The 23,696-nt window shown below is 41.6% G+C and overlaps 2 protein-coding genes across 3 annotated transcripts in view; both read left to right on the forward strand.

The window, feature by feature from the left end:
* The first annotated feature begins 50 nt into the window (after window positions 1-50).
* Window positions 51-11,262, forward strand: tmem53 (transmembrane protein 53). Its single transcript, XM_080195451.1, has 3 exons — window positions 51-163; window positions 3,601-3,692; window positions 7,987-11,262. Exons 1-3 carry the CDS (start codon window positions 106-108, stop codon window positions 8,677-8,679), a joined length of 843 nt encoding a protein of 280 aa, XP_080051577.1. The 5' UTR covers window positions 51-105; the 3' UTR covers window positions 8,680-11,262.
* A 2,684-nt stretch (window positions 11,263-13,946) lies between these two features.
* The window catches only part of echdc2 (enoyl CoA hydratase domain containing 2), a 30,465-nt gene continuing 20,715 nt past the window's right edge, over window positions 13,947-23,696 (forward strand). For both annotated transcript variants that reach the window (XM_080195455.1, XM_080195456.1), the window contains exons 1-3: window positions 13,947-14,240; window positions 22,142-22,209; window positions 23,017-23,104. In XM_080195455.1, the coding sequence (XP_080051581.1) occupies window positions 14,006-14,240; window positions 22,142-22,209; window positions 23,017-23,104 (391 nt within the window). In that variant the 5' untranslated portion in view covers window positions 13,947-14,005. The remainder of the gene's footprint in view (window positions 14,241-22,141; window positions 22,210-23,016; window positions 23,105-23,696) is intronic.

A 23,696-nucleotide genomic window follows, 5' to 3' on the forward strand; every position in this document is an offset into this window, starting at 1 on the left:
TTGCTATGGAAATGGAGGCCTCGCGGGTGGCGTTTCCGGATTGGCCGCTTCCGGCCGTTAGGATCGAGTCGAGGCCGAGGCGGATAGACCGGCAGCGGGTGGAAGATGGGCGATAGGGACCTAGAATACACCGTGGTGTTTCCCGAACCACTCAGCGAGTCAGGTAAAGGCCGCTTGTGGTGTTCCCCCAGCATCTGTAAGGAGAGCAAAGAGCTGATGTTTCGAGTCCAGGTAATCCTTTGACAGAAGGGTCACCTGGACTCGAAACATCAGCTCTTTCCTCTCCTCACAGATGCTGCCAGACCTGCTGAGATTTTCTAGCATTTTCTCTTTTGGTTTCAGATTCCAGCATCGGCTATAATTTGTTTTCTTTTAAATTATTTATTATGCGATGTTCCCCCTCTTCAGGCAAATGTGAGGTAGTGCATTTTGAAAGATCTAACACAGATAGGAAATATACAGTAAATGGCAGAACCCTTAAGAGTATTGATAGGCAAAGGGATCTGGGCGTATACAAGTCACGAAAAGTGTCAACGCAGGTGAAGAAGGTAGTCAAGAAGGCATACGGCATGCTTGCTTTCATCGGCCCGGGCATTGAGTTCAAAAATTGGCAAGTCATGTTGCAGCTTTATAGAACCTTAGTTAGGCTGCACTTGGAATATAATGTTCAATTCTGGTTGCCACACTATCGGAAGGATTTGGAGGCTTTGGAGAAGGTACAGAAAAGATTTACCAGGATGTTGCCTGGTATAGATGGTATCAGCTATGGAGCGAGGTTGGAGAAACTTGGTTTGTTCTCACTGGAATGATGGAGGTTGAGGGGAGACCTGATAGAAGTCTACAAGATTATGAGAGGTGTGGCCAGAGTGGATAGTAAGAAGCTTTTTCCCAGGGTGGAAGAGTCATTTACTAGGGAGCAGAGGTTTAAGGTGCGAGGGGCAAGGTTTAAAGGAGATGTATGAGCCAGATCTTTTACGCAGAGTGGTGGGTGCCTGGAACTCATTGCCAGGGGAAGTAGTGGAAGCGGATACATTAATGACTTTTAAGGAGTGTCTTGACAAATACAGAAATAGACGGATATGGTTCCCGGATTCAGTCGGGCAGCATAGTCAGTGCAGGTTTGGAGAGCTGTGCTGTAATGTTCTTCGTTCTTTGTCAGTCTTTGCGTTACAGGTGCTCGCTTCGAGTGGCAACTTTCAAACCCGGGGATAGTTGCTGAGGCCCTTTTTTAGGCAGCAGCTCCGAGATGTGAACAAAACATTATTTACTTATTGAATAATTTTATAATCCCGAGGTGCAGGCTCCATTTGGCCCATGGAGCCTGCACTGATAACAATCTCACCCAGACCCTATTCTTGTAACTCCACGTATTTACCTTGCTAGTCCTCCTAACACTAAGGGGTAATTTAGCATGGCCGATTAACTTAACTTTGATCTTTGGAATAATGCATTTATTTAATGCACAATACTTTTTACTGTACACTAATACACGTGACAATAATAAATCAAACTGTAAAGAATTCTGTGAACTAGGCTGCTATCAGGAAGTATGATGTCAAGTGTCTTCCGCGTGTTTAATCCAGATTTTGGTCTCTTGCAGGTCATTACATTTATTTTATTGTTGTTCATTTGACCCCATTTTTAGTGGTTATCTCAAAATCATATGTTTTCTTTGCTGAGTAAAGTTATTAATTCTCATCTAATTTTGTGAAATTGAGGTTGCCCTCGAAGTCCCAAACTGAATGGCACAAAGTATAGTGGTTTGCAATTAACTTCTGTGCTTCCTTGGTACCAAACTTTCTGGCCCTGATCAAATTAATTATGTAGATGGGTGGACTATGTCTTCAGTTTTGGGGCAAGCCTGAATGGTGTGTAGTCTGTCATTATGTCTGTGTGCTACATTGAAAAGGCGCCCAGCATCATTGACCCACCATTGAAGAAAGAAGGTGGGCCACTTGATAATGAAGATAGATCTTTTGGAGCACTCTGAGAGCAGAAGACAGAAGAAAAGTGGATCTTCAGGGACATTTAGGCTGGAAGATGGATCTCCTCCAGGACATCTATTTTGGATGCAGTCTGTATGACGCCAGTGGGGGCTTGGGAGAATTCTGCCTTATAATAAATTGTATTTATTTTAATAAGTAATTATATTAAATGTGACTGTTTTACAGTGCCAGACAGCTTGTGAAAAAATGTACCCCCAAATAAGCAAAGCTGTGTAAATAATATTACAGCTGGTCACTCGCTCCATTACAATACAGGGCTATGCCCAAATGAAATTATGAAATAGGTGTAGCACAGACATGCTTTACCACATCTTGTTGCACCATATCAGGTACTATACAATTTTGGTCTCCTGCGCCAAAGTCTGATTATTGTGGGATCCATCGTGGAAAGCAAAGAGAAGTCCAGCTTCATTTTCACGAATATCCCTCATCTTAAACTCCTTACTAAGGTTTTCTCACTTCCAAGAGTCAGAACTCATTGTTCCTTTTCTTATTGAGTATTCTCACTGTCCTGACCAATCTTCCTTTGATTATAAGAAGTAAGTAACTTGAAATTCCTTAGAGCTTGTGTCAGCAAGGGAACTTCACATCCTATTCATTACTTTGAAGTTATTATTTTTACAGCTTTTCCTTTGAGTCGTAAGCTGTTTTTGAACCTGTACAGGAACAGGTAGAAGTGGTCATTTTAAAAACTACAACTACAGAATGGACTGTAACATCCTTGGTTTGTGTGTTGTAATTGAAATTTGTTCCCCTTGGTCAACCAGGTGTCCTTCTGTCCCCCTCAACCCCTGCCATTTTGGAAGATGTCAATGTTTTTGTAACTGCTTCCTCTTGATTAGTTTTGCGGCAAAGGCTTTTCCATTTGCTCACACCCTCCACTGCTGATCGGACTGAGAGATCCCACTGGTGGGAAGAACCAGAAAATTTCGACCATTGTCTCTATGTATTACAGCAGAAATAGGCTTGCTTGTTCCTTCGACTTCACTGGCTATCCTATAATAGGACCATTGGTGAAAAGTTTTTGAATACTTGCTGTTTTGGCTCACAATTCATTTCTTATACAAGATACAAGATTATTACATAAAGCTTCCCCTTTTCCTCCCCAGTTTGGCTGCTGAGGACACCATGTAATGAGATAAACTAATGACCTTCTCAACTAGTATCAATGAATTATCTTTAATTGACCAGTTTTATACTGGAGGTAGGGTTCTAGGCAGATGTTATGCGTGTCTTTTTCTATGTCAACTATAATTGGGAACATTTCGTTTTCACAAAGAATTAATTAATTAATTGAACACTGATTTTCTCAAACCCTGATTTAGCACGAGCCCGCTTTTTTCGCAATAACATTTTATGGACCTCAACCATCACGTTATAACAGGGCTGCACTGTATTAGAAATGAAATAAAAATATTGCAACTAATTACCCTTTAATAGTTCAGTGGTTGTAATTGTTTGCGAAGGACTCATTTTTAACAAAGCCAGACTTCTCATTGGAATCCAAATTGAAATTATGCCTGTTATATGCATCAATATCAATGTTAGATGTACCATTCAACTGTGTATACATAACTTTTTTAATGTATTTTAGGCTTTAAAAAAGACCCTGTGATAATTCTGTTGGGTTGGAGTGGCTCCCAAGACAAACATTTAGCAAAATACAGCAATATCTACAAAAATCAGGTTGGTGTTGAGGAAAATGGCTTCTTTTTACGTATCTATTTTAGAACATATCAAAATATTGCTCCACATTTAATTGTTATTATGATCCAATTAACACATTTCAAGTTGTTTGTAAATTTCAAAAGCTATAAAAGATATTCAGTGTCGAAAGGTAAGAGAGGCTGATTCTTTTAGTTTCCAACAATGAACTAAACAGTTAACATAAAAACAAAACATTTTAGGAACGCTTAGCGGATCAAGCAGGATTTGTGGTGGGTTAAAACATAAGGCAACGTTTCAGGTCATTGATCATTTTCCAGTTCTGATGCAAATGCCTCAACTTGAATACTAGAAATGAAAGGATAATATTTAAGCAACTAAATAGCCTTTAATAGTTTGATTATAATTGTTTGGGAAGGACATATATTTAACAAAGCCTGACTTATCATAGGAATGTAGATGTTTCGTTCTCTACAATCCTGCCTGACTTGCTAACTGTTTCAATGCTATCTGGCTTTATTCCAAATTTTCAGCATCTTGCTTTTTTGTTCAACTATTGGCTTGTGCTAAAGGTGCAAAGCATGCAGTGAAACCTTTTGTCCGTTTCTACCAATAGATATGTCCTCCACAGATCTTTCTATGTAACTGTGTTCTCCAGCTGATCTACAATTACTTGATATAATTAAGGGCAAATTAGATTATAGTAAGAACAAAGAACATACTAGTAATTAGGACATTCAATAAGAAGGACATTCAACTCTTTGTGCCTGTTCCAGCTTTCTGAATGAGCTATCCAATTAGTTCCACTCCACCACTGTTTCCTACATCCCTGCAAAATTTTCCTCATCAATTACTTATCCAATTCCCTTTCAAAAGTTATTATTAAATCTATTTCCATAAACTTTTCAAGCTGTGCATTCCAGATAAAAAATATTTTCTCTTGCCATATTCCTGGCATTTTAACTTCTGTTGCTTGTTTTGGGGACAGGGGGTGGGGGGGAGGTCACTGGTTCAATCACTAAATTACAATTGGGCTACTTCGTTCATTTATATTTATTTATTAGTGTCACAAGTGGCTTATAATAACACTGCAGTGAAGTTAACTGTGAAAATCTGAGTTGCTATGCTCCGGCGCCTCTTCGGGTACACTAAGAGAATTTAGCATGACCAATGCACCTAGCCAACATGTCTTTCAGACTGTGGGAGGAAACCAGAGCCCCCTGAAGAAACACATGGGGAAAGCGTGCAGACTCCTCACAGACAGTGACCCAAGTGGTATTCCACTAATGGAGATTCACAACAATGGTACCAATGCTGTCAATGGTGGTGTTTCTCTACCTTAATTGATCATTTTAAGAAGTTGAAAACTTTGATCAAATAACCCCATAACTAGGGAATACTAGTTTACATAATCTCCTCATAATTTGATCCTTGGAATCCAAATTTCATTCTGTATATCTATGTTGCACTCCCTCCAGCTAAATGTATGTTTCCCAGATTGCTCACAATACTCCAGATGGGTTCCAACCAGGAATGTGCAAAGCTTGTTGGCAAACACGGGCAATGGTTGTTCCACTGACAGTACAATGGGATAGTTATGGGTCTAGTGACTGGTATCGGAAGGCAGTGGCAAGGTTAGCCTCCAGCTATTGCATTCACGGGAAGGTTGGCAAGAAAGAAATATAAATAATAAATAAAAGCAAAATATTATAGAGGCTAAAATCCTGAAATAAAAACAAAATGCTGGAAAAGTTGAGCAGGTCTGATAGCATCTGTGGAAAGAGAAACAAAGGTAGTGTTTTGTTATGAAAGACTCTTAAGAAGGTAGCAGTAATAGTGCTGTAACCAAAGTGCACAGATAGATAAAATTCAAGTCACATTATGTGGTGATTGTCCCTTTTAAGGTCAACACGGCATAGTAATTGTCACATGGCTTGGGTGACCAATCGGGACTCAGTGTATGGAATCACCCCATGGTGAGAGAGACTCCTAGACAGAGATATTTTTGGAGCTAGCTACAGCCATGAAACTGTAAAATTCTTATTAATAAATACCTTTGGTGTTCACTACTGAAATATGTGAAAGTGTACCTTTACATGTTGGTATGATGAAAATTGAGAAAGTCATGACTTGGGCATAAATAGAAAACTTTTCCCCCTTGTTTCACATGGATTTTGCCAAATTACTGTAATATTACATTATTTGTTAAACCTGCTATCAGAATACAGATGCAAAACATCACTGGTTCAACACTAGCTCCGCAAAAGGAAGCCAGACACATTTAATTAACTCAGTCTGTGAATTTACAGTATTGGCATTGGCTCTGATGTCAGGCCTGTGCTGAACTCTTGGTGATTTTACTGGGTAACACTGTTACTGGTTAGTTAGATAATAAGTAGACTATATCTAAATTTTCAATGATACACAGACATAAGTAGATTACTCATGCCTGACTAATTTTCTGTAAGCTGCATTCATATTATTTATTATGTATTCTTAAAGTGGTCATACTGAACTTCATCAAATAACCTCTCAGAATCCAGCTTAAATAAAGATATTAACTAAATGAAATTATGCAAGTTCAGCACTCTAGTTTGCTCTCTGTAAGAATTCTGGTTGATTTGTGTATCCTGATGCACAACCTATTGTTTATGTATCTATTATTTACTGATATTCTTGTTTATAAAAAAAAACATAAGAAATAGGAGCAGAAGTAGGCCATCTAGCCCTTCGAGCCTGCCCCGCCATTCAATAAGTGGATCAGTTCCACTTTCCCGCTTTCTCCCCATAACCCTTAATTCCCTTGTCTGTCAAAAACCTATCTACCCGTGACTTAAATATATTCAGCAAGGTAGCTTCCCCACTTCAACGGGCAGAGAATTCCAGAGATTCACCACCCTTTGAGTGAAGAAGTTCCTCCTCAACTTTGTTCTAAACTGCCCCCTCCTTATCTTGAGGCTGTGCCCTCTAGTCCTGCTATCCTTTCTGAGCGGGAAGAATCTCTCTACCTCTACCCTACCCATCCCTTTCATTATCTTATTGCTCTATATCTCTATAGATATTGATAACTCTGTCCACTATATCTGTCTTGTATTATTCTGATTCATGAATATTTTCTGACTATTATTGCATTTTCAATGAAGTTGCACAAAATTTGGGTTAATGTTACCAAATAGGGGTTTACCTTTGATATTCCTTCAGAGACAAAGATAGCAGCCACTTCCATAAGTGATTCAATCATCCTTGCCTTATGAATTATGTCTGTTCTGCTCAATATCTAATTATACAATAGTTACCAAGGAGCATAACAATTAGGACATCTTTGATATCCAAACTGTACATACTTTTTTTGAATTTCCTTGTGGGGTCTCTTGATTGGGTGTCATACCTTTGGTGGAAGATGGGCAGAAATTCCAAAATTATTGGTGCATGTCTTTCACCTGGGCCTTCGCTAGCATTTCTCCAATCTTTCAATAAGCAGACAGAGAAACATAGTGAGACACAGCCTGCTGCAGTTTAACTAAGTTTTTTTGTTTTGCAAACAACAAGTGAGTTTACACGCTGTCAGTTAAATATACCATTTCTTCCTTAATCACAGTTCTATTCATGAAAAAGTAATAAACCACATGTTTTATTCCCTTCATTTGTTTATTTGTTTTTTTCTAGCCTTACCTTCCTTTCGAAACAAAGTCTCATGTGGAAACTGACCTGCTGCATCTTAGCCTCCAACTCCAGACATGCATCTTGCAGTCTGTAGTAGTCTGTCTCCCTTGTCCACTCTCCCAGTAAATTGTAAGGCCATGCCCTCAGTCCCTTTCTCCCCCAAGAATTTGCCAGTAAGTATTCTTTGAAGATACTTCACTCTGGGTGAACATGAGTAGAATTGTTCCCATAACAGTAAGTATTATAATATGATAGACCATTTATAATGAGATATCAAATTTCACAAATGAAAGCAATATAAAAGCAAATTACTGCTGGAATCAAACAAAAACAGGGAATACTGAAAAATCTCAGCAGGTCTGACAACATCTGCTGAGATTTTCCAGCATTTTCTGTTTTTGTTAGCATTGAATTTCTCAGTAGTAGTAGGTCAAAATAAGGACAGTTGGCTGTTTAGCAAATTAAACTCCCTCATGCCATGACTCAGTGGTTGCAGCTACTGAGATTTTTAAAATGGCAAATTTAATTTCCACTCTATCATGGGGATATTGAAAATCTTCAACAGTCATCACAAAATTCACCACTCTCCTTTGCAGTAGGGATGAATGTCTTTTGTATATTGTATTAAAACTATTTACTTTTCTTGTTTCAGGGTTGTATAGTTCTCAGATATACTGCTCCATGGCGGCAGATATTTTTCTCTGGAATCTTCAGCAAAAATCTCCATAACACTGCAAGAAAACTCTTAGATCTTCTATTTGACATTGGCATAGAAGACCATCCAATCTTGTTCCACGTTTTCAGTAATGGTGGATGCATGCTATATCGCCCCATTGTTGAGCTCCAGTGTAACAAAACTGAAACTTATTTCACCAAGTTAAATGTGATAGGAGCCATTTTTGATAGTGCACCTGGAAACAGGAACCTCCAGGGTGGTATTCGTGCACTGTATGCTGTCTTGGGTTCTTCAACCAATGTTTTTGTGAAATGCATTGTTATTCCTGCTTTTGTCTTGATTGCAGTTCTTAAGGTTGTGCTTTATCCAGTGACACAGTTTGTCTCCTTGTCATGCTATGATGCTTTGAAGGTGAACCCATCAAGGTGGCCTGAACTTTACTTGTACTCAAAAGCAGATAAAATAATTTCTTACAAGGAAGTAGAGGCAATGTACAAAGCTAGAAAACAGTTAGGTATTCATGTACAATCTGTGGATTTTAACACATCACAACATGTAAACCATTTTAGAGAATATCCTGATGAGTATTCCACCAAGTGTATCAGTTTCCTCAAAGAATGTGTTCAGCAAACACCTTTGTCCAGATTATTTGACAAAAAGAAAATTTAATGCAATAACTAATTCAAAGTTCGATTGAACAATACCTCAGTGCCTCTTGGCTAGGTGTGGGGCAGAGAGGAAATCAGCCAGTATTCCTACTCTTCGTTATTATTTTATGATTTGCTGGAAAATACACATGTGAATTTTGGGTGACAATACCATTAACTTAGCTATGCCACCCTTCATGGTTGAATAACCTGCCAGTACTGGTTGTCTCAGCTAGTATGGACAATAGCTACTTTGAAATCTTGAGGGTTGATGTCATCCAACACATTAGCACTTTCGGAATGGGGTGGCAGAATTAGGAGGGCCTTATATTTTTAAAAATTCCAAGTCTCCCAGACAGGGCATGTCCATAATCATTGCAAAGATTTTTGCACTTTGGAGATTTTGCGCAAATGTTTTGGAAAGTAGCACTAGTTATATAATGTCAGATCCAACAGCTATAGTATGTTTGATGTAGTTTTGTTCTGATAATGTGCAATCAATCAATCGCTAACATTTTATTTGTATAATGGAAATGAATTCTTACACTATTTAATAATTTGCATAAAATTTTAGTTTTAGCAGTGCAATAATTTTCTTAATGATTTACAGGAATTGGGAGTATTTTTATAGAATCATAGAACCCTACAGTGCAGAAAGAGGCCCCTCGAGTCTGTACCGACCACAATCCCACCCAGGCCCTACCCCCATATATTATTCGCTAATCCCTCTAACTTAAGCATTTTAGAACATTAAGGGATAATTTAGCATGGCCAATCAACCTAACCCGCACATCTTTGGACTGCGGGAGGAAACCCATGCAGACACAAGGAGAACGTGCAAACTCCACACAGACAGTGACCTGAGCCGGGAATCAAACCCTGGTCCCTGGAGCTGTGAAACAGCAGTGCTAACCACTGTGCTACCATGCTGCCCCTATGATTTAGTTAATTTTCAGGATGGGAACATAACTGCCAAGGCCAGAATTTACTGCCCATCTCTAATTGACCTGGGAAGGTGTTGGTTAGTCTTTTTGAATGCTGCAGACTATATGATGTAGCTGCTTCCACAATGCTGTAAGGTAGGGAGTTCTAGAGTTTTGGCTCGAAGATAATGAAACAAAGAAAATATTTATCCAAAGCCAGAAAGGTGCGATTTGAAGGTGATGATGATCCCATGTACCTGCAAATCTTGCCTGGAAGTTGTGGAATTGGGATGTACTGCCAAAGAAGCCTTAGCAATTTGCTGTGCAGCATGCTGTAAATGTAGTATATAATTTGATATGTGGGTGTAAAAAACTAAATAATTTCTCATTTATTCAATTCCCTGTGTGTGTAACCAGCCCAAGCCCTACAATCCTCTGAAATCTCTGCTCTTCTAATTCTGACCACTTGCCTATCCCCTATTTTACCCATTACTTTTGGTGGCCATTGCTTTATCTGCTTGGGCTAAATTTCCAACCCCTGCCTCCCAAGTCCTTCTACCCTTCTCTTCTCCTTAATGATCCTCCTTTAAAACCTCCTTTAAAACCTATCTCTTTGTTTCTTCTTTTAGTGACCTATACTAATATCTCTAATCTGTGTCTAATTTTATTTGACAGTGCTCCTGTGAAGCCTTGGGATATTTTACTTATGTTGTTGACTGTATATACATGCAAGTTATTGCTGTTCTGCCTCTGCAAGTAAGTTTTGTCCAGCAGCATCTCTGGCCTATACTGTGGTCTTGTACTGTATCTTCATTTTGGTTCCTCATCTTACCTAGTCTGGCCTACATGAGACCTCCATACCCATTGCAATGTAGTTGACACCTAATTGCCCTCTGAAATAGCTTAGCCAGCCATTCAGTTCAAGGGTAATTAGGGATGGACAAAAAGCTAGCCTTGCCAGCAACACTCACATCCAGTGAATGAATAAAAAATGTAGTTCTGTTATCTGCAGCTTTTATGTTTGCAAAGTTTGTGGTTGTTTATGTAGTGGATTTTTAAACTTATTTTGCAATGATATTGATGTCAACTTCAGGCATTGACACATGATTTATTGTTTTCTTAACTGTCTTATTTGCTTTGTTCAACATCCTCAAGTTCTGGCCTCTTGCATATTTCCAGTTTTAATCAGGATTTGGACATTTAACAGTCGTCAGTTATGACCTGTGTCAACATTCTGATCTGTTACATGTCACAAATTTGGCTCAAGCTTCAATCAGTGTCTGTCATCCTGTCATTCAAGGAATAAATCCACACCATTCTTAATCTTGTGGCACAGTATTACGATAATGCAGCAAGAAATCTCCCAATCTTTTAAACTAATTGTGACATGGCATAGTTGAATTTGATCAGATTTTTCTTTTGATTTGTAGTACATGAATCCTTTATTTCTTCATTGCTTTATCCTTCTTGATCTTTTTGTTGCTGCCTCTCTTCACTCTATTCCAGATTGATGATGAATTTTTACAACAGGGTCTTGTCACTCTGATGATCCAAGCTGGTTACCATCATGTTCTCACATACTTCCCAGAACTGGTAACTTGCTTCATTTTATTCATCAGTAACTGAAATTGTTCCTGTTCAAAATAACGATGCAAACAAAATAAATTTAAAACATTATTGTATCAACAGAATTATCTTTGGACTTTTAGTTCACATTTTTATTTTACAAACATTGTCTCTTACAATGGTCTAGAATTGTATTTGATATTTTTGTCCAGAACTTTGATTCTATGGGCTGAACTTGGACTAATTTCTCAGGTACACTCATGCCATTCAGTCAGTTTTAACAATTGTTGCTCAAATTTGAAAAAAACTGAGGTAAATTTCAAAATATTCTACTTGGAGTATGTTTTTAAAGAGCAGGTCTTTGTGATTGACAAAAAAGACAACTAATCACACACCTTTAGTACTTTTGAGCTTGAGTGCTGGCCTCCACCGAGGCCAGGAGCAGAGGCAGACAGGTGCTAAAATTAGCACTACGAATAAGCATGCAATTCCCTCACTCCATCCCATTCTGGAGCCATTTTGCAGTAGTGCAATAAGAGGTTGCAGGCAGTGGAGCTACCTAGCCACATGCAGAAGATAGCCATCCCAGCTCATTATAGCTTACTAAAGCTGCCGGAGTTGCCTCCTGTGTGAAGAGGCCCTCCTTGTTTGTCTTGATGCAGCATTTCCCACAGGTCACCCTGTAGAAGGGTTCCCTGACCAACTTGCAATGTTTCAAGTTTTCCATAAATGTTACTGAACAGCAAAGTGAACTCTTATTCCCAGTAATTGCACATGTTTTGGATGATATTCAGCTGCTTGTTGATCATTCAGCTCCAGCCTCATGATGAGTCTGGATAAAATGGACGTGAAGGGCCTATTTACTTTAGCAGGATGGTTAGTGGCTAAGGGACATAGATTTAAATGATTAATAGAAATGTTCGAGGGAAAAGAGTTGTGGGGGTCTGGAACTCACTTCCGGAAAGGATAATGGAGCAGAAATGCTCAACTCATTTAAAAAGTATCTGCATGTGCGCTCTAGTGCACCTGCATGAAGTGGGGTTAGGCTGGGTGGCTTGTTTTCCAGTCAATGCAGACACCATGGGCCAAGGGGCCTCCCTCTGTGCTGTAAACTTTCTATGTTTCTATCTTGTCTTTACCTGGCACAGCCTCATACGCAAAGCCTCCATAATCACTATCCAGAACACAACCCCTCAATCAGTACAGAAGTTTCGCTATTTTGGTAGCCTCCTCTCCAGTAACACTGGGCAGGTTGACAAAATCAACTAATGCCTGCTAAAAGCAAGCACAGTGTTTGGCAGACTCACTCACTGACTTTACCTCAGAACAAAGATCTTAGTCTACCAGGCATTCGTTCTTACATCACTTCCTCATGGGTGCCACACTTGGTTAAAAAAAATTGCCAGCTTCACATAAAGCAAAAAAATGCATTCCAACTTTGCTGTCTGAGATCTATTTGTAACTTCGGGTGGCATAACAAAACTCCCAACACCGAAGTTCTTGCATACCTGGTCTCAAGAGCATGCACGTCAGTTTTGCTGGATTGGTCATCTGATTTGCATGGAGGATTCCCACACACCAAAGACAGTATGACGAGTATGGGAACCCACACCGCAGGACATCCCAAACTTTTGGTGTGCAGATTGCCGTTATATCAATCTCAGGACTTGCAAACTGGACCTTGATACATGGGAAAATAAACAAACTCGGACACACCCGATGATTTTGACATTTGAGGAGAACACAGTCAAGTGCCTTCTGGCAAAGCAAGTGTGATACAAAGCTAATGCCTCCATCCATCCATCTAACAATGACTTCATATGCAGTATTTGCAATCAGCTATGCAAATCAAGATTGACCTATCCTCATGCACGATAGTGTAACTGTAAGGGGTTCCTGAATCACTAATAGCAAGGACTTTCAACAAAGATTGGTTTATTTATTAACTTTAGTAGTTCACTGACATCACCAAGTTCTTTAACAGTGAGTGGGGGCAGGGCAGGGTCTGAGTACATGTGGAGGTGCCCTTCGGGATAGCTGCTCCATAGCTGGCACTGTGAGTGCAAGCTTTTAGTGAGCCACCTTCAATCTCCACCACAGGAGGAGGATGATGAAAGGGAATAACAACCCACTTTTTATTTGTTCTTTGAAGGGTAGAGGTTTTAGTTCAGACGGGCAGCACGGTCAGTACAGGCTTGGACGGCCGAAGGGCCTGTTCCTGTGATGTAATTTTCTTTGTGCTTTGTTAGTAGCTCTTCAACACTTGTGCTCTGTCCACACTGCTGCCACATGGCCTCCTTTATAGCCGAGTCGTTGCGTTCTCACTTGATGATTCGGTCTACATCAACAGAAACTGTCACAAAAACAGAATAATACTGGCAAAAGTTGGGAGATCTGACAGCACGTGTGCTTCAGGTTTAGATTCCAGCATCCCCAGTATTTTGCTTTTATTTAATCACAGAAACTGTAAACAAGTATTTTCTTTACTGAACAGTCATCCATCGAAGACGGGAAAATCTAATGTATTGGTACGTCCTAGAACTCTTATGATAAACTTGTCAATACACAATTTCCTTTCACAAAGCCAGTTTGGCTTGATTATATTATTATTTTCCAGATGGCCTGCCACTCCTTTCTTAATAATGAATTCCAACATTTTTCCACAGTAACAAACTTGGCCAGCTGGTGTCTTGTTTGATTTTATACCACCCCATCTCAGTGTGAACACATCTGGACAGCGGGGGAACATACGTCTCTGTATCCAATGAGGTGGGCGCGGAGGCGGGATTTCCTCTTTACAATCCACTTCCCACTGCCTGTATAGTTTGCCAATTTCACTTCCGCAATGCTCTGCAGCAAATGTCAGAGATGAGGAAAATGCTTTCTCTGGGATGTTTGGCCGCCCGTGGCACGACTGCCCTTGCTCGGTCCGGTGTAGGGAGATCTCTGCAGGCTGCTGTGACCTCTTTAACCAGTGAAGGGCTGAGCAGCGGCTGGAGTCCAGTCCCGTCCTTGGCTGTGAGCAGAAGGCGATACTCGGAGACCAGTGGCACTCCCGAAATCCAGATACAGCGTTTACAGGGAGAGAACTCAGGTGAGGGATTGGTTTCTGGTGTTTTGCTATTGCTACCGCAGTTGCGTGTAACTTTTGCGTCCCTGACCCTGAAGGGCACAGTAAGAAGTCTCTCAACACCAGGTTAATGTCCAAAAGTTTTATTCGGTACTACCAGTTTTTGGAGGGCTGCTCCTTCAAGACTTTAACTTGATATTTGTGTACCCATCCCAGTCCAACGCCATCTCCATATCCAGACCCTAGTGGATGTCCACCTTAGAGTTTCTACCTGAGTCTGAAATGGTGATGTTTCCCTTCGGTAAATTCATAATTCCGATTTTAAAAAAGGTTTGCATTTATCTGGCGTCCTTTATGACTGCCCAAAATCAATTAAGAACTGTTGAACACAGTCATTGTTGTAATATTGCTGCCAATTTATATGCAACAGAATCCTAGAAATATGAAGAGGCAAGTAACTGGATCGTTTGATGAAAGGTCACAGGCATTAACAAGTTTTTTTCTGTTTCCAACCTACTGAGTATGACTAGTGGAGTGCCCCAGGGGTCGGTGCTGGGGCCTCAGCTATTTACCATTTATATAGATGATCTGGAGGAGGGAACCGAGTGTAGGGTGTCGAAATTTGCTGATGACACCAAGATTGGTGGAACGGCAAATTGTGCGGAGGGTGTGGAGAGTCTACAGAAGGATCTAGATAGGCTGGGCGAATGGGCCAGGAACTGGCAAATGGAATTTAATGTTGGCAAGTGCGAGGTGGTCCACTTTGGTAGGAATAATGGTAGGAAGGATTATTACTTACGTGGCGAAAAACTGCAGCAGGCGACGGTGCAGAGGGACCTCGGGGTCCTTGTGCATGAGTCGCAAAAACCCAGCTTGCAGGTGCAGCAAGTGGTCAGGAAGGCAAACGGGATGCTGGCCTTCATAGCGAGGGGGATTGAATATAAAAGTAGGGAGGTCTTGCTGCGGCTGTATAGGGCATTGGTGAGGCCGCAGCTGGAGTACTGTGTGCAGTTTTGGGCGCCGTACTTACGCAAGGATATTTTGGCCTTGGAGGGAGTGCAGAGGAGGTTTACTAGGCTGATACCGGAGTTGAGGGGGTTGAGCTATGAGGAGAGGCTGAATAAACTAGGCTTGTACTCGTTAGAGTTTAGAAGAATGAGGGGAGATCTCATTGAGACGTATAAGATGATGAATGGGATGGATAGGATAGAGGTGGAGAGACTCTTCCCGCTCAGAAAGGATAGTAGGACTAGGGGGCACAGCCTCAAGATAAAGGGGGGGCGGTTTAGAACGGAGTTGAGGAGGAACTTCTTCACTCAAAGGGTGGTGAATCTCTGGAATTCTCTGCCCGTTGAAGTGGTGGAGGCTGCCTCGCTAAATATTTTTAAGACGCGGGTTGATGGGTTTTTGATAAGTGAGGGGATTAAGGGTTATGGGGAGAGGGCGGGAATGTGGAACTGAGCCACGACAGATCAGCCATGATCTTATTGAATGGCGGGGCAGGCTCGAAGGGCTAGATGGCCTACTCCTGCTCCTATTTCTTATGTTCTTATTATTTCCAGTCTTCGTTATCTTTATTTCAGAATTCCTGGAACTGCACTATTTATCTTTTGATTAGATGAACTATTTTAATGACATCGGTTGGCAAATAAGATTTAACTTGGCCATTGGACTGGAGACAGTCGCTGCTCCTTTTCAAGGAGCTATGGGATATATTACATCCGTCTCTGTGTGGAGGGCTTATGGCCCAAAATGTAATATTTCACCTTAAGATAGCACCTCTGATAGAGCAGTGCTGTGCTAAACAATCAGCCTGGATAAAATCATAAAATCCCTAAAGTGCAGAAGGAGGCCATTCGGCCCATTGAGCCTGCATTGGCAACAATGCCACCCAGGCCCTATCTCTGCAACCCCAAATATTTATCCTGTTAATCCCTCTGACACTAAGGGGTAACTTGTCATGGCCCATCAACCTAACCGGCACATCTTTGGACTGTGGGGAAAAAAACGGAGCACCTGGAGGAAATCCACGCAGACACGGGGAGGACGTGCAGACTCCACACAGACAGTGACCCAAGCTGACAATCGAATCTGGGTCTCTAATGCTGTGAGGCAGCAGTGTTAACCACTGCGCCGCCTCATGGCTCATATTTTGTATTATGAATGAAAGAGAAGCTACCAACATTCACTGTGTAGGAGTTGTTTCATAATAACAATCCAACCCTCAAATCAGGAAGTTGCTGTCCAGATTGCACTTTGCTGCACTAGCATCTCCCTAAGAGTTGGAGCTTTCACATACAAGTAAGGGCATGAATTTGTGGTGATTTCCCACTAATTACCTGCTAAACACACCAGGAGAAGATTGAACGAGTTCATTAAAACGTCTGTGACTTTTTAACATTGTGCCAATCTTATTTACTGCAATTAACTCTTATAATGTAGAATCATAATCTTTCAGACTTTAATTATTGTTGGAGAGTTAAAAAGGATGTGGTATATTTAGATTTCCAAAAAGCATTTGACAAGGTGCCACATAAGAGGCTGGTGCATAACGTAAAAGCCCACTGAATTGGAGGAAATGTGTTAACGTGGATTGAAAACTGGCTATCATATGGAAAAGAGTTGGAAAAGATATAACTAGTGGAGCACCATAGGGATCAGTTCTTGGCACACAGTTATTCACCATTTACATTAATGATTGGGAGGAAGGAAGAAAATTTGCCAATGAGACAAAGATCGGTGGAAGGACATGTTGTAATGAAGATATTGTGATTCTGCAACAGGATATAGGTTGACTGGGTGAAATCCAGGCAAGTGGAGTTTAATGTGGGAAATTGTGAGATCATGCATTTGGGTTGGAGGAATCAAAAGACAGATTATTATCTAGATGGAAAAAGACAGCAGGTGAGTGAAGTGCAGAGGGATTTAGGTGTTTTACTGCATGAATCACAAAAGCTAACAGGCAGGTCCAACAAGTGGTTAAGAAGGCAAACAACGTTTTAATCTTTATTGCAAAGAGGTTGGAATTTAAAAAGAGATAATTTGTTGCAATTGTACAGGGTGTAGTGAGGCCTTACCTGGAATACTGAGTACAGTTTTTGGTCCCCTTACTGAAAAAGGATACATGAACATTGGAAGCAGTCCAAAGGAGATTCATCCAGCTAATTCCTGGGATGAGAGGGTTGTCCTACCAAGAGAAACTAAATATTCTGGGTCTATATTCTTTGGAGTTTAAAAAATCTCCTTCAGACAATAAGCCGCTCAGAGGGCTTGACAAGGTAGATGGTGAAATGTTTTCACTAGTGGGAGAGTCTCAAACAAAGGGACATGGCTACAAGGTAAAGGGTCATTTAAAACTGAGGTGTAGAAATTTCTTCTCGCAGAGGGTGGTGAATATCTGGAATTCTCAGCCGCAAAAGGTGGTGTAGGCTGGATCTTTAGAAGTATTCAAAGTGGAGGTGGATAAATACTTACTAAATCAAGGAATAGAGGGCTATGGGGAAATGGCACAGAAGAGGAGTTGAGGCCAGCATTGATCTGCCATGATCGTACTGAATGGCAGGGTAGGCCTGAAGGGCCTGGTAGCCTATTCCTCTTCCCATTTCTTGTGGTTTTTATTTATCTTGCTTTTTCCTCCTGTCCCATCATCTTTAATTGTCATTCTTGATGTTGCTTCCTGTGAAAAGTTTACATCAAATTTTCACTTCCTTGTTTAGACCCTGTATTTTTGTGCGAGGATTCCTGAATCTGTTTGAAGAAACATGTTGTTTATCTTACTTGGGTTCATAAGAACATAAGAAATAGGAGCAGGAGTAGGCCAACTAGCCCTTCGAGCCTGCCCCACCATTCAATAAGATCATGGCTGATCTGTTGTGGCTCAGTTCCACATTCCCGCCCTCTCCCCATAACCCTTAATCCCCTCTCTTATCAAAAACCCATCAACCCGCGTCTTAAAAATATTTAGCGAGGTAGCCTCCACCACTTCAACGGGCAGAGAATTCCAGAGATTCACCACCCTTTGAGTGAAGAAGTTCCTCCTCAACTCCGTTCTAAACCGCCCCCCCTTTATCTTGAGGCTGTGCCCCCTAGTCCTACTATCCTTTCTGAGCGGGAAGAGTCTCTCCACCTCTATCCTATCCATCCCATTCATCATCTTATACGTCTCAATGAGATCTCCCCTCATTCTTCTAAACTCTAACGAGTACAAGCCTAATTTATTCAGCCTCTCCTCATAGCTCAACCCCCTCAACTCCGGCATCATCCTAGTAAACCTCCTCTGCACTCCCTCCAAGGCCAAAATATCCTTGCGTAAGTACGGCGCCCAAAACTGCACACAGTACTCCAGCTGCGGCCTCACCAATGCCCTATACAGCCGCAGCAAGACCTCCCTACTTTTATATTCAATCCCCCTCGTGATGAAGGCCAGCATCCCATTCGCCTTCCTGACCACCTGCAAGCTGGGTTTTTGCGACTCAGGCACAAGGACCCCGAGGTCCCTCTGCACCGTCGCCTGCTGCAGTTTTTCTCCACGCAAGTAATAATCCTTCCTACCATTATTCCTACCAAAGTGGACCACCTCGCACTTGCCAACATTAAATTCCATTTGCCAGTTCCTGGCCCATTCGCCCAGCCTATCTAGATCCTTCTGTAGACTCTCCACACCCTCCGCACAATTTGCCGTTCCATCAATCTTGGTGTCATCAGCAAATTTCGACACCCTACACTCGGTTCCCTCCTCCAGATCATCTATATAAATGGTAAATAGCTGAGGCCCCAGCACCGACCCCTGGGGCACTCCACTAGTCACCATCCGCCAATCCGAATAGCACCCATTGACCCCCACTCTCTACCTCCTATTTGACAACCAGTCCTCTATCCACGCTAACACCCTACCCCCAATTCCATGCCCCCTGACCTTCTGCAATAACCTCTTGTGAGGTACCTTGTCAAACGCCTTCTGAAAATCAAGAAAGACCACATCCACCGGCTCTCCTCTATCCACTGCCCTAGACACATCCTCTTAGAACTCCAGTAAATTTGTCAGACACAACTTCCCTTTAACGAAACTGTGCTGCCTCTACTCTATTAAGCAGTTCCCCTCAAGATGCCTCGCTATTTCCTCCTTGATGACAGATTCTAACATTTTACCTACAACAGACGTTAAACTAACTGGCCTATAATTCCCTGCCTTTTGCCTGGCACCCTTAAACAACGGCGTAACATTAGCCGTTTTCCAATCTTCCCCGGAATCCAGCGACGTCTGGAAAATAACCACCAAGGCATCCACTATCACCTCCGCCATTTCTTTCAGAACCCTCGGATGCATTCCATCCGGTCCTGGGGACTTGTCCACAATCAGCCCCTCCAGTCTGTCGAGCACCACCTCTCTAGTAACAGTAATGTCATCGAGACCCTCCAGTCCTACCACCTTTCCATCTCTAACATCCAGCAAATTATTCACATCCTCCTCCGTGAAGACCGAAATAAAAAAAGTTGTTCAAGACCTCAGCCATATCCCCATCCCCTACCACTAAGTACCCCTTCTCATCCTCTAAGGGACCAACGTTCACCCTAGCCAGCCTCTTCCTTTTTATATACTTATAAAAACTCTTGCTATCCTTTTTTATATTAAGCGCTAGCCCAGCTTTATAGTTTCTCCTACCCTCCTTTATCAACTTCTTTGTCAATCTTTGTTGACATTTAAACCTCTCCCAATCCTCTTCTCGCCCACTACTCTTAGCTACTCTAAACGCCTCTGCTTTTAATTTAACACTTTCCTTCACCTCCTTCGTTATCCACGGCTTATTACCTCTCCTCCTACAGTCCTTTTTGACCATCGGAATAAATTTCAGCTGAGCACCAAGAAAGATCTCCTTAAAGATCCTCCGCTGCTCCTCAGCAGACCTACCTTCCAATGCGCTCCCCCAGTCCACATTCGCCAATTCTTCTCTCATCCTACCGTACTCCCCTCTGTTCAAACAAAGGACGCGTGTCCGGGAGCCCACTTTCTCCTCCTCCATCTGCACCAGAAACTCCACCGTACAATGATCACTCTCCCCAAGAGGATCCTTCACCGCAAGTTCCCTAATTCTACCCGCCTCATTACATAGCACCAGATCCAAGATAGCTCGCTCCCTTGTCGGCTCCAACACACACTGTTCCAGGAAACTATCCTGGCAGCATTCCAAGAACTCCTCCTCAAGCCCTCCGCGTCCAACATGGGTCGACCAATCAGTATGCAGATTGAAATCCCCCATAATTACGGCCGTCCCATTCCTGCACACTGCACTTATTTGCACGTTAACAGCCCGCCCCACCTCCAGATCATTATTCGGGGGCCTATAGATGACACCCACCAGCGTCTTCCTCCCTTTGCTGTTCCTAATCTCTACCCACAACGATTCCACGTTCTGCTCCTTGGCTCCAATATCATCCCTTGCTACCACCCTGATGCTATCCTTAATCAGCAGAGCTACGCCCCCCCCTTTTCCCTCCTGCCTATCCTTCCTAAACACTTGATACCCCTGGACATTCAGCTCCCAGTCCCTGTCACCTTGCAGCCACGTCTCTGTAATGGCCACCAGATCATATCCATTTGTGTCGATCTGCGCCACCAACTCATCCACTTTATTCCTAATGCTTCGCGCATCCACTTTATTCCTAATGCTTCGCGCATTAGGCATCTAGATGCCTTGTAAAAGGCAGGCACACTGTGTTAGACACCATACGATCATAAGTTGTTACTGAAAAGGTCTGTTCTCAGTTGTAAGCATAATGAACAATGAGCATCAATAGATAGCTGTGACTGTAAAATCCGGGCCAATATGCTCAAGTCCATAGCAGGCACTGAACACCTTCTGATGTGGAAGCAAGCATGCTGTCACAGATCTAAAGTTGATGCCTAAAGGAAAATTTTGGTCTAGTAAATTTCCCTGTATAATTTTTTTGTTTGTTTTGGTTTATCCTAAAAGTATACATCGATATTAACCTTACTTTACAACACAGCTTTTGCTGCTGTAGCGCCATTTGCATTTCCTTTTGTAGCTGGTGTTGGCACTGAGAAAGGAACGTATTCCCCACAGTTTAAATGTTAAAACACAACCTTCTAGATGAAGAAAGTTAAAAAACTTTCTTATTTGACATTGAATGGATAGAGCTCAGGCAAAGATCGTCTTGTGAAAAGCTTTTAATTTCTCCCATTTGTAGAAGATTAATGTGAGACAGTCCCCCACGAATACTTGAAAGAGTGGAAGCTGAACAAATCTGGGTTTGAAAGTGGTCTGGGTGGCACAGTGGTTAACACTGCTGCTTCACAGCGCCAGGGACCTGGGTTCAATTCCTGGCTTGGGTCACTATGTGTGGAGTTTGCATGTTCTCCCTATGTCTGCATGGGTTTCCACCCACATTCTAAAAGACATGCTGGTTAGGTACATTGACCCAAACAGACACCGGAGTGGGATGACTAGGGGAATTTCACAGTAACTTCATTGCAGTGTTAATGTAAGCCTTACTTGTGACTAATAAGTAAACTTTAACTTTTTATTTCTATGTGCAGCCCCTTGCCCGCAGTGCATTAGTTATGCCGAAATCATGCAATGCCAGTAGCTACATAATCCTTTTTGAGAATTAACAGCAAAATGTAAGTGCAACAGCAAAATTGATAAAAGCAAATTACTGCGGATGCTGAAATCTGAAACCAAGAGAGAAATGCTGGGAAATCTTAGCAGATCTGGCAGCATCTTTAAGGAGAGAAAAGAGTTGACATTTCAAATCCAGATGACCCTCTGTCAAAGTTAAAAGGCAGAGAAAGTGAGAGATATTTATACTGCAGGGTGACAAAATGAAAGATGAGTCATGAGTTACAGTGCAAAGCAAAATTGATGTTTGCAATCATGAAGTCCGTTCATTTAATGTTTTTCTTTCAGGAATTGCAACAGTTTTGATGAACAGATCTCATGCAAGAAATTCCCTAGGAAATGTGTTTGTTAAGCAGGTATGTGCAGTTCTGTCACTGTGTTGTCACTTGTCTTAACAGAGTATTTCTTTCTTGGTGTATCTAACCTGTGCCCCTAATGCCACCTATGACCAAAATCACATTTGCTCCTTGAAACAAAAGTAACTCAGTCCTATTTCCACTTAATTCTTCTTTGACTTTTTGGATTTTATGAGCTGAAGTTTGGGAAGGGCTCTTTTTAGTGCGGCTGCCTCTTTGTAGGATAATCTCTAACTCTGAACCAGATCTCTTAATATCAACAACCTGAGATATGTGTAAATGGAACATGGATTTAAACTGATGTCTATCCAACAAAATCATTTATTTTTAATTGGGGATGGGGTGGAAGGAACTTTGATAATTATCACTGTTTTCCAAAAGGGTCCCAGGAATATATGGAGCTTCATAATTAATGATACAAGTTATTTGCTGCATAGTCTCTTATTTTGTTAGGTCTTTCAGTGGTCCCTACAATGCTAAACTAAACTTCAGAAAAATCTGGAGCAGAGCATGTTGGCATTTGTTAACTCATGTTTGACGAAATATATATTAAACAAAGACCTACTCTGTTAATCTGTATCACACACGTTTGCATGCTTTCTTCTTCTCTCTTTCTCCTTGCTCACACTTTTTCCTTTTCCTTTATCTGTTTTCTCTTTAATACCTGTACCGATACCATCATCAATTTTGGTGCAGCCCTCTGACATGAGTGTTTCCAGTTCCATTATGAGGACTTTGATTTTCCTCATCCGTGACTGTATTCACAAGAACTGCAATGAAAAGCTGGAACTGATTACTTGTTTTTAGCTTGAAGAAGCTGTTGAAGACTTGCGACAAGACAGAAGTGTGCACGTGCTGCTGTTTAAGAGTCAGGTCAAAGGAGTTTTCTGCGCAGGTAAGAGATCTATAATCTGAGGCATTTGTAACTTGAATCCACTTGTCCTGTAGGTAGCATGTTCCTGTTGCAGTGATGTATAGTTAGTAGAACTTTACAAGACCTTGCAGCATTTGGGAAACTGTTGTGTTTTTGGAACTCTAAACTTTATGGTGGGTACTTAAAGTATTGCATGGTAGCACAGTGGTTAGCACTGCTGCCTCACAGCACCAGGGACTCGGGTTCAAATCCGACCTTGGGTCACTGTCTGTGTGGGTTTCTTCTGGGTGCTCCGTTTTCCTCCCACAGTCCAAAGATGTGTGAGTGAGGTTGATTGACCATGCTAAATTGTCCCTTAGTGTCAGGGACTAGCAGGGTAAATGTGTGGGATTATGGGGATAGGGACTGGGTGGGAGCAGTTGTTGGTGCAGGCTCAATGGACTAAATGGCCTCCTTCTGCACTATAGGGATTCTATGGCAACATTACCAATCAGTATTTGATTGTTGACGAGCTAGCCTAATTAGAATCAAGTGGTGATGATATGTTTAATAAGACATGGCTTGAAAATATTACATTGAAATATATTAAATGTACTTAGTTCTGAGCTAGATT

The sequence above is a fragment of the Carcharhinus amblyrhynchos genome, chromosome 9 (assembly GCF_965287045.1).
Source record: "Carcharhinus amblyrhynchos chromosome 9, sCarAmb.v2.hapA, whole genome shotgun sequence".
NCBI classification, from domain to species: domain Eukaryota; kingdom Metazoa; phylum Chordata; class Chondrichthyes; order Carcharhiniformes; family Carcharhinidae; genus Carcharhinus; species Carcharhinus amblyrhynchos.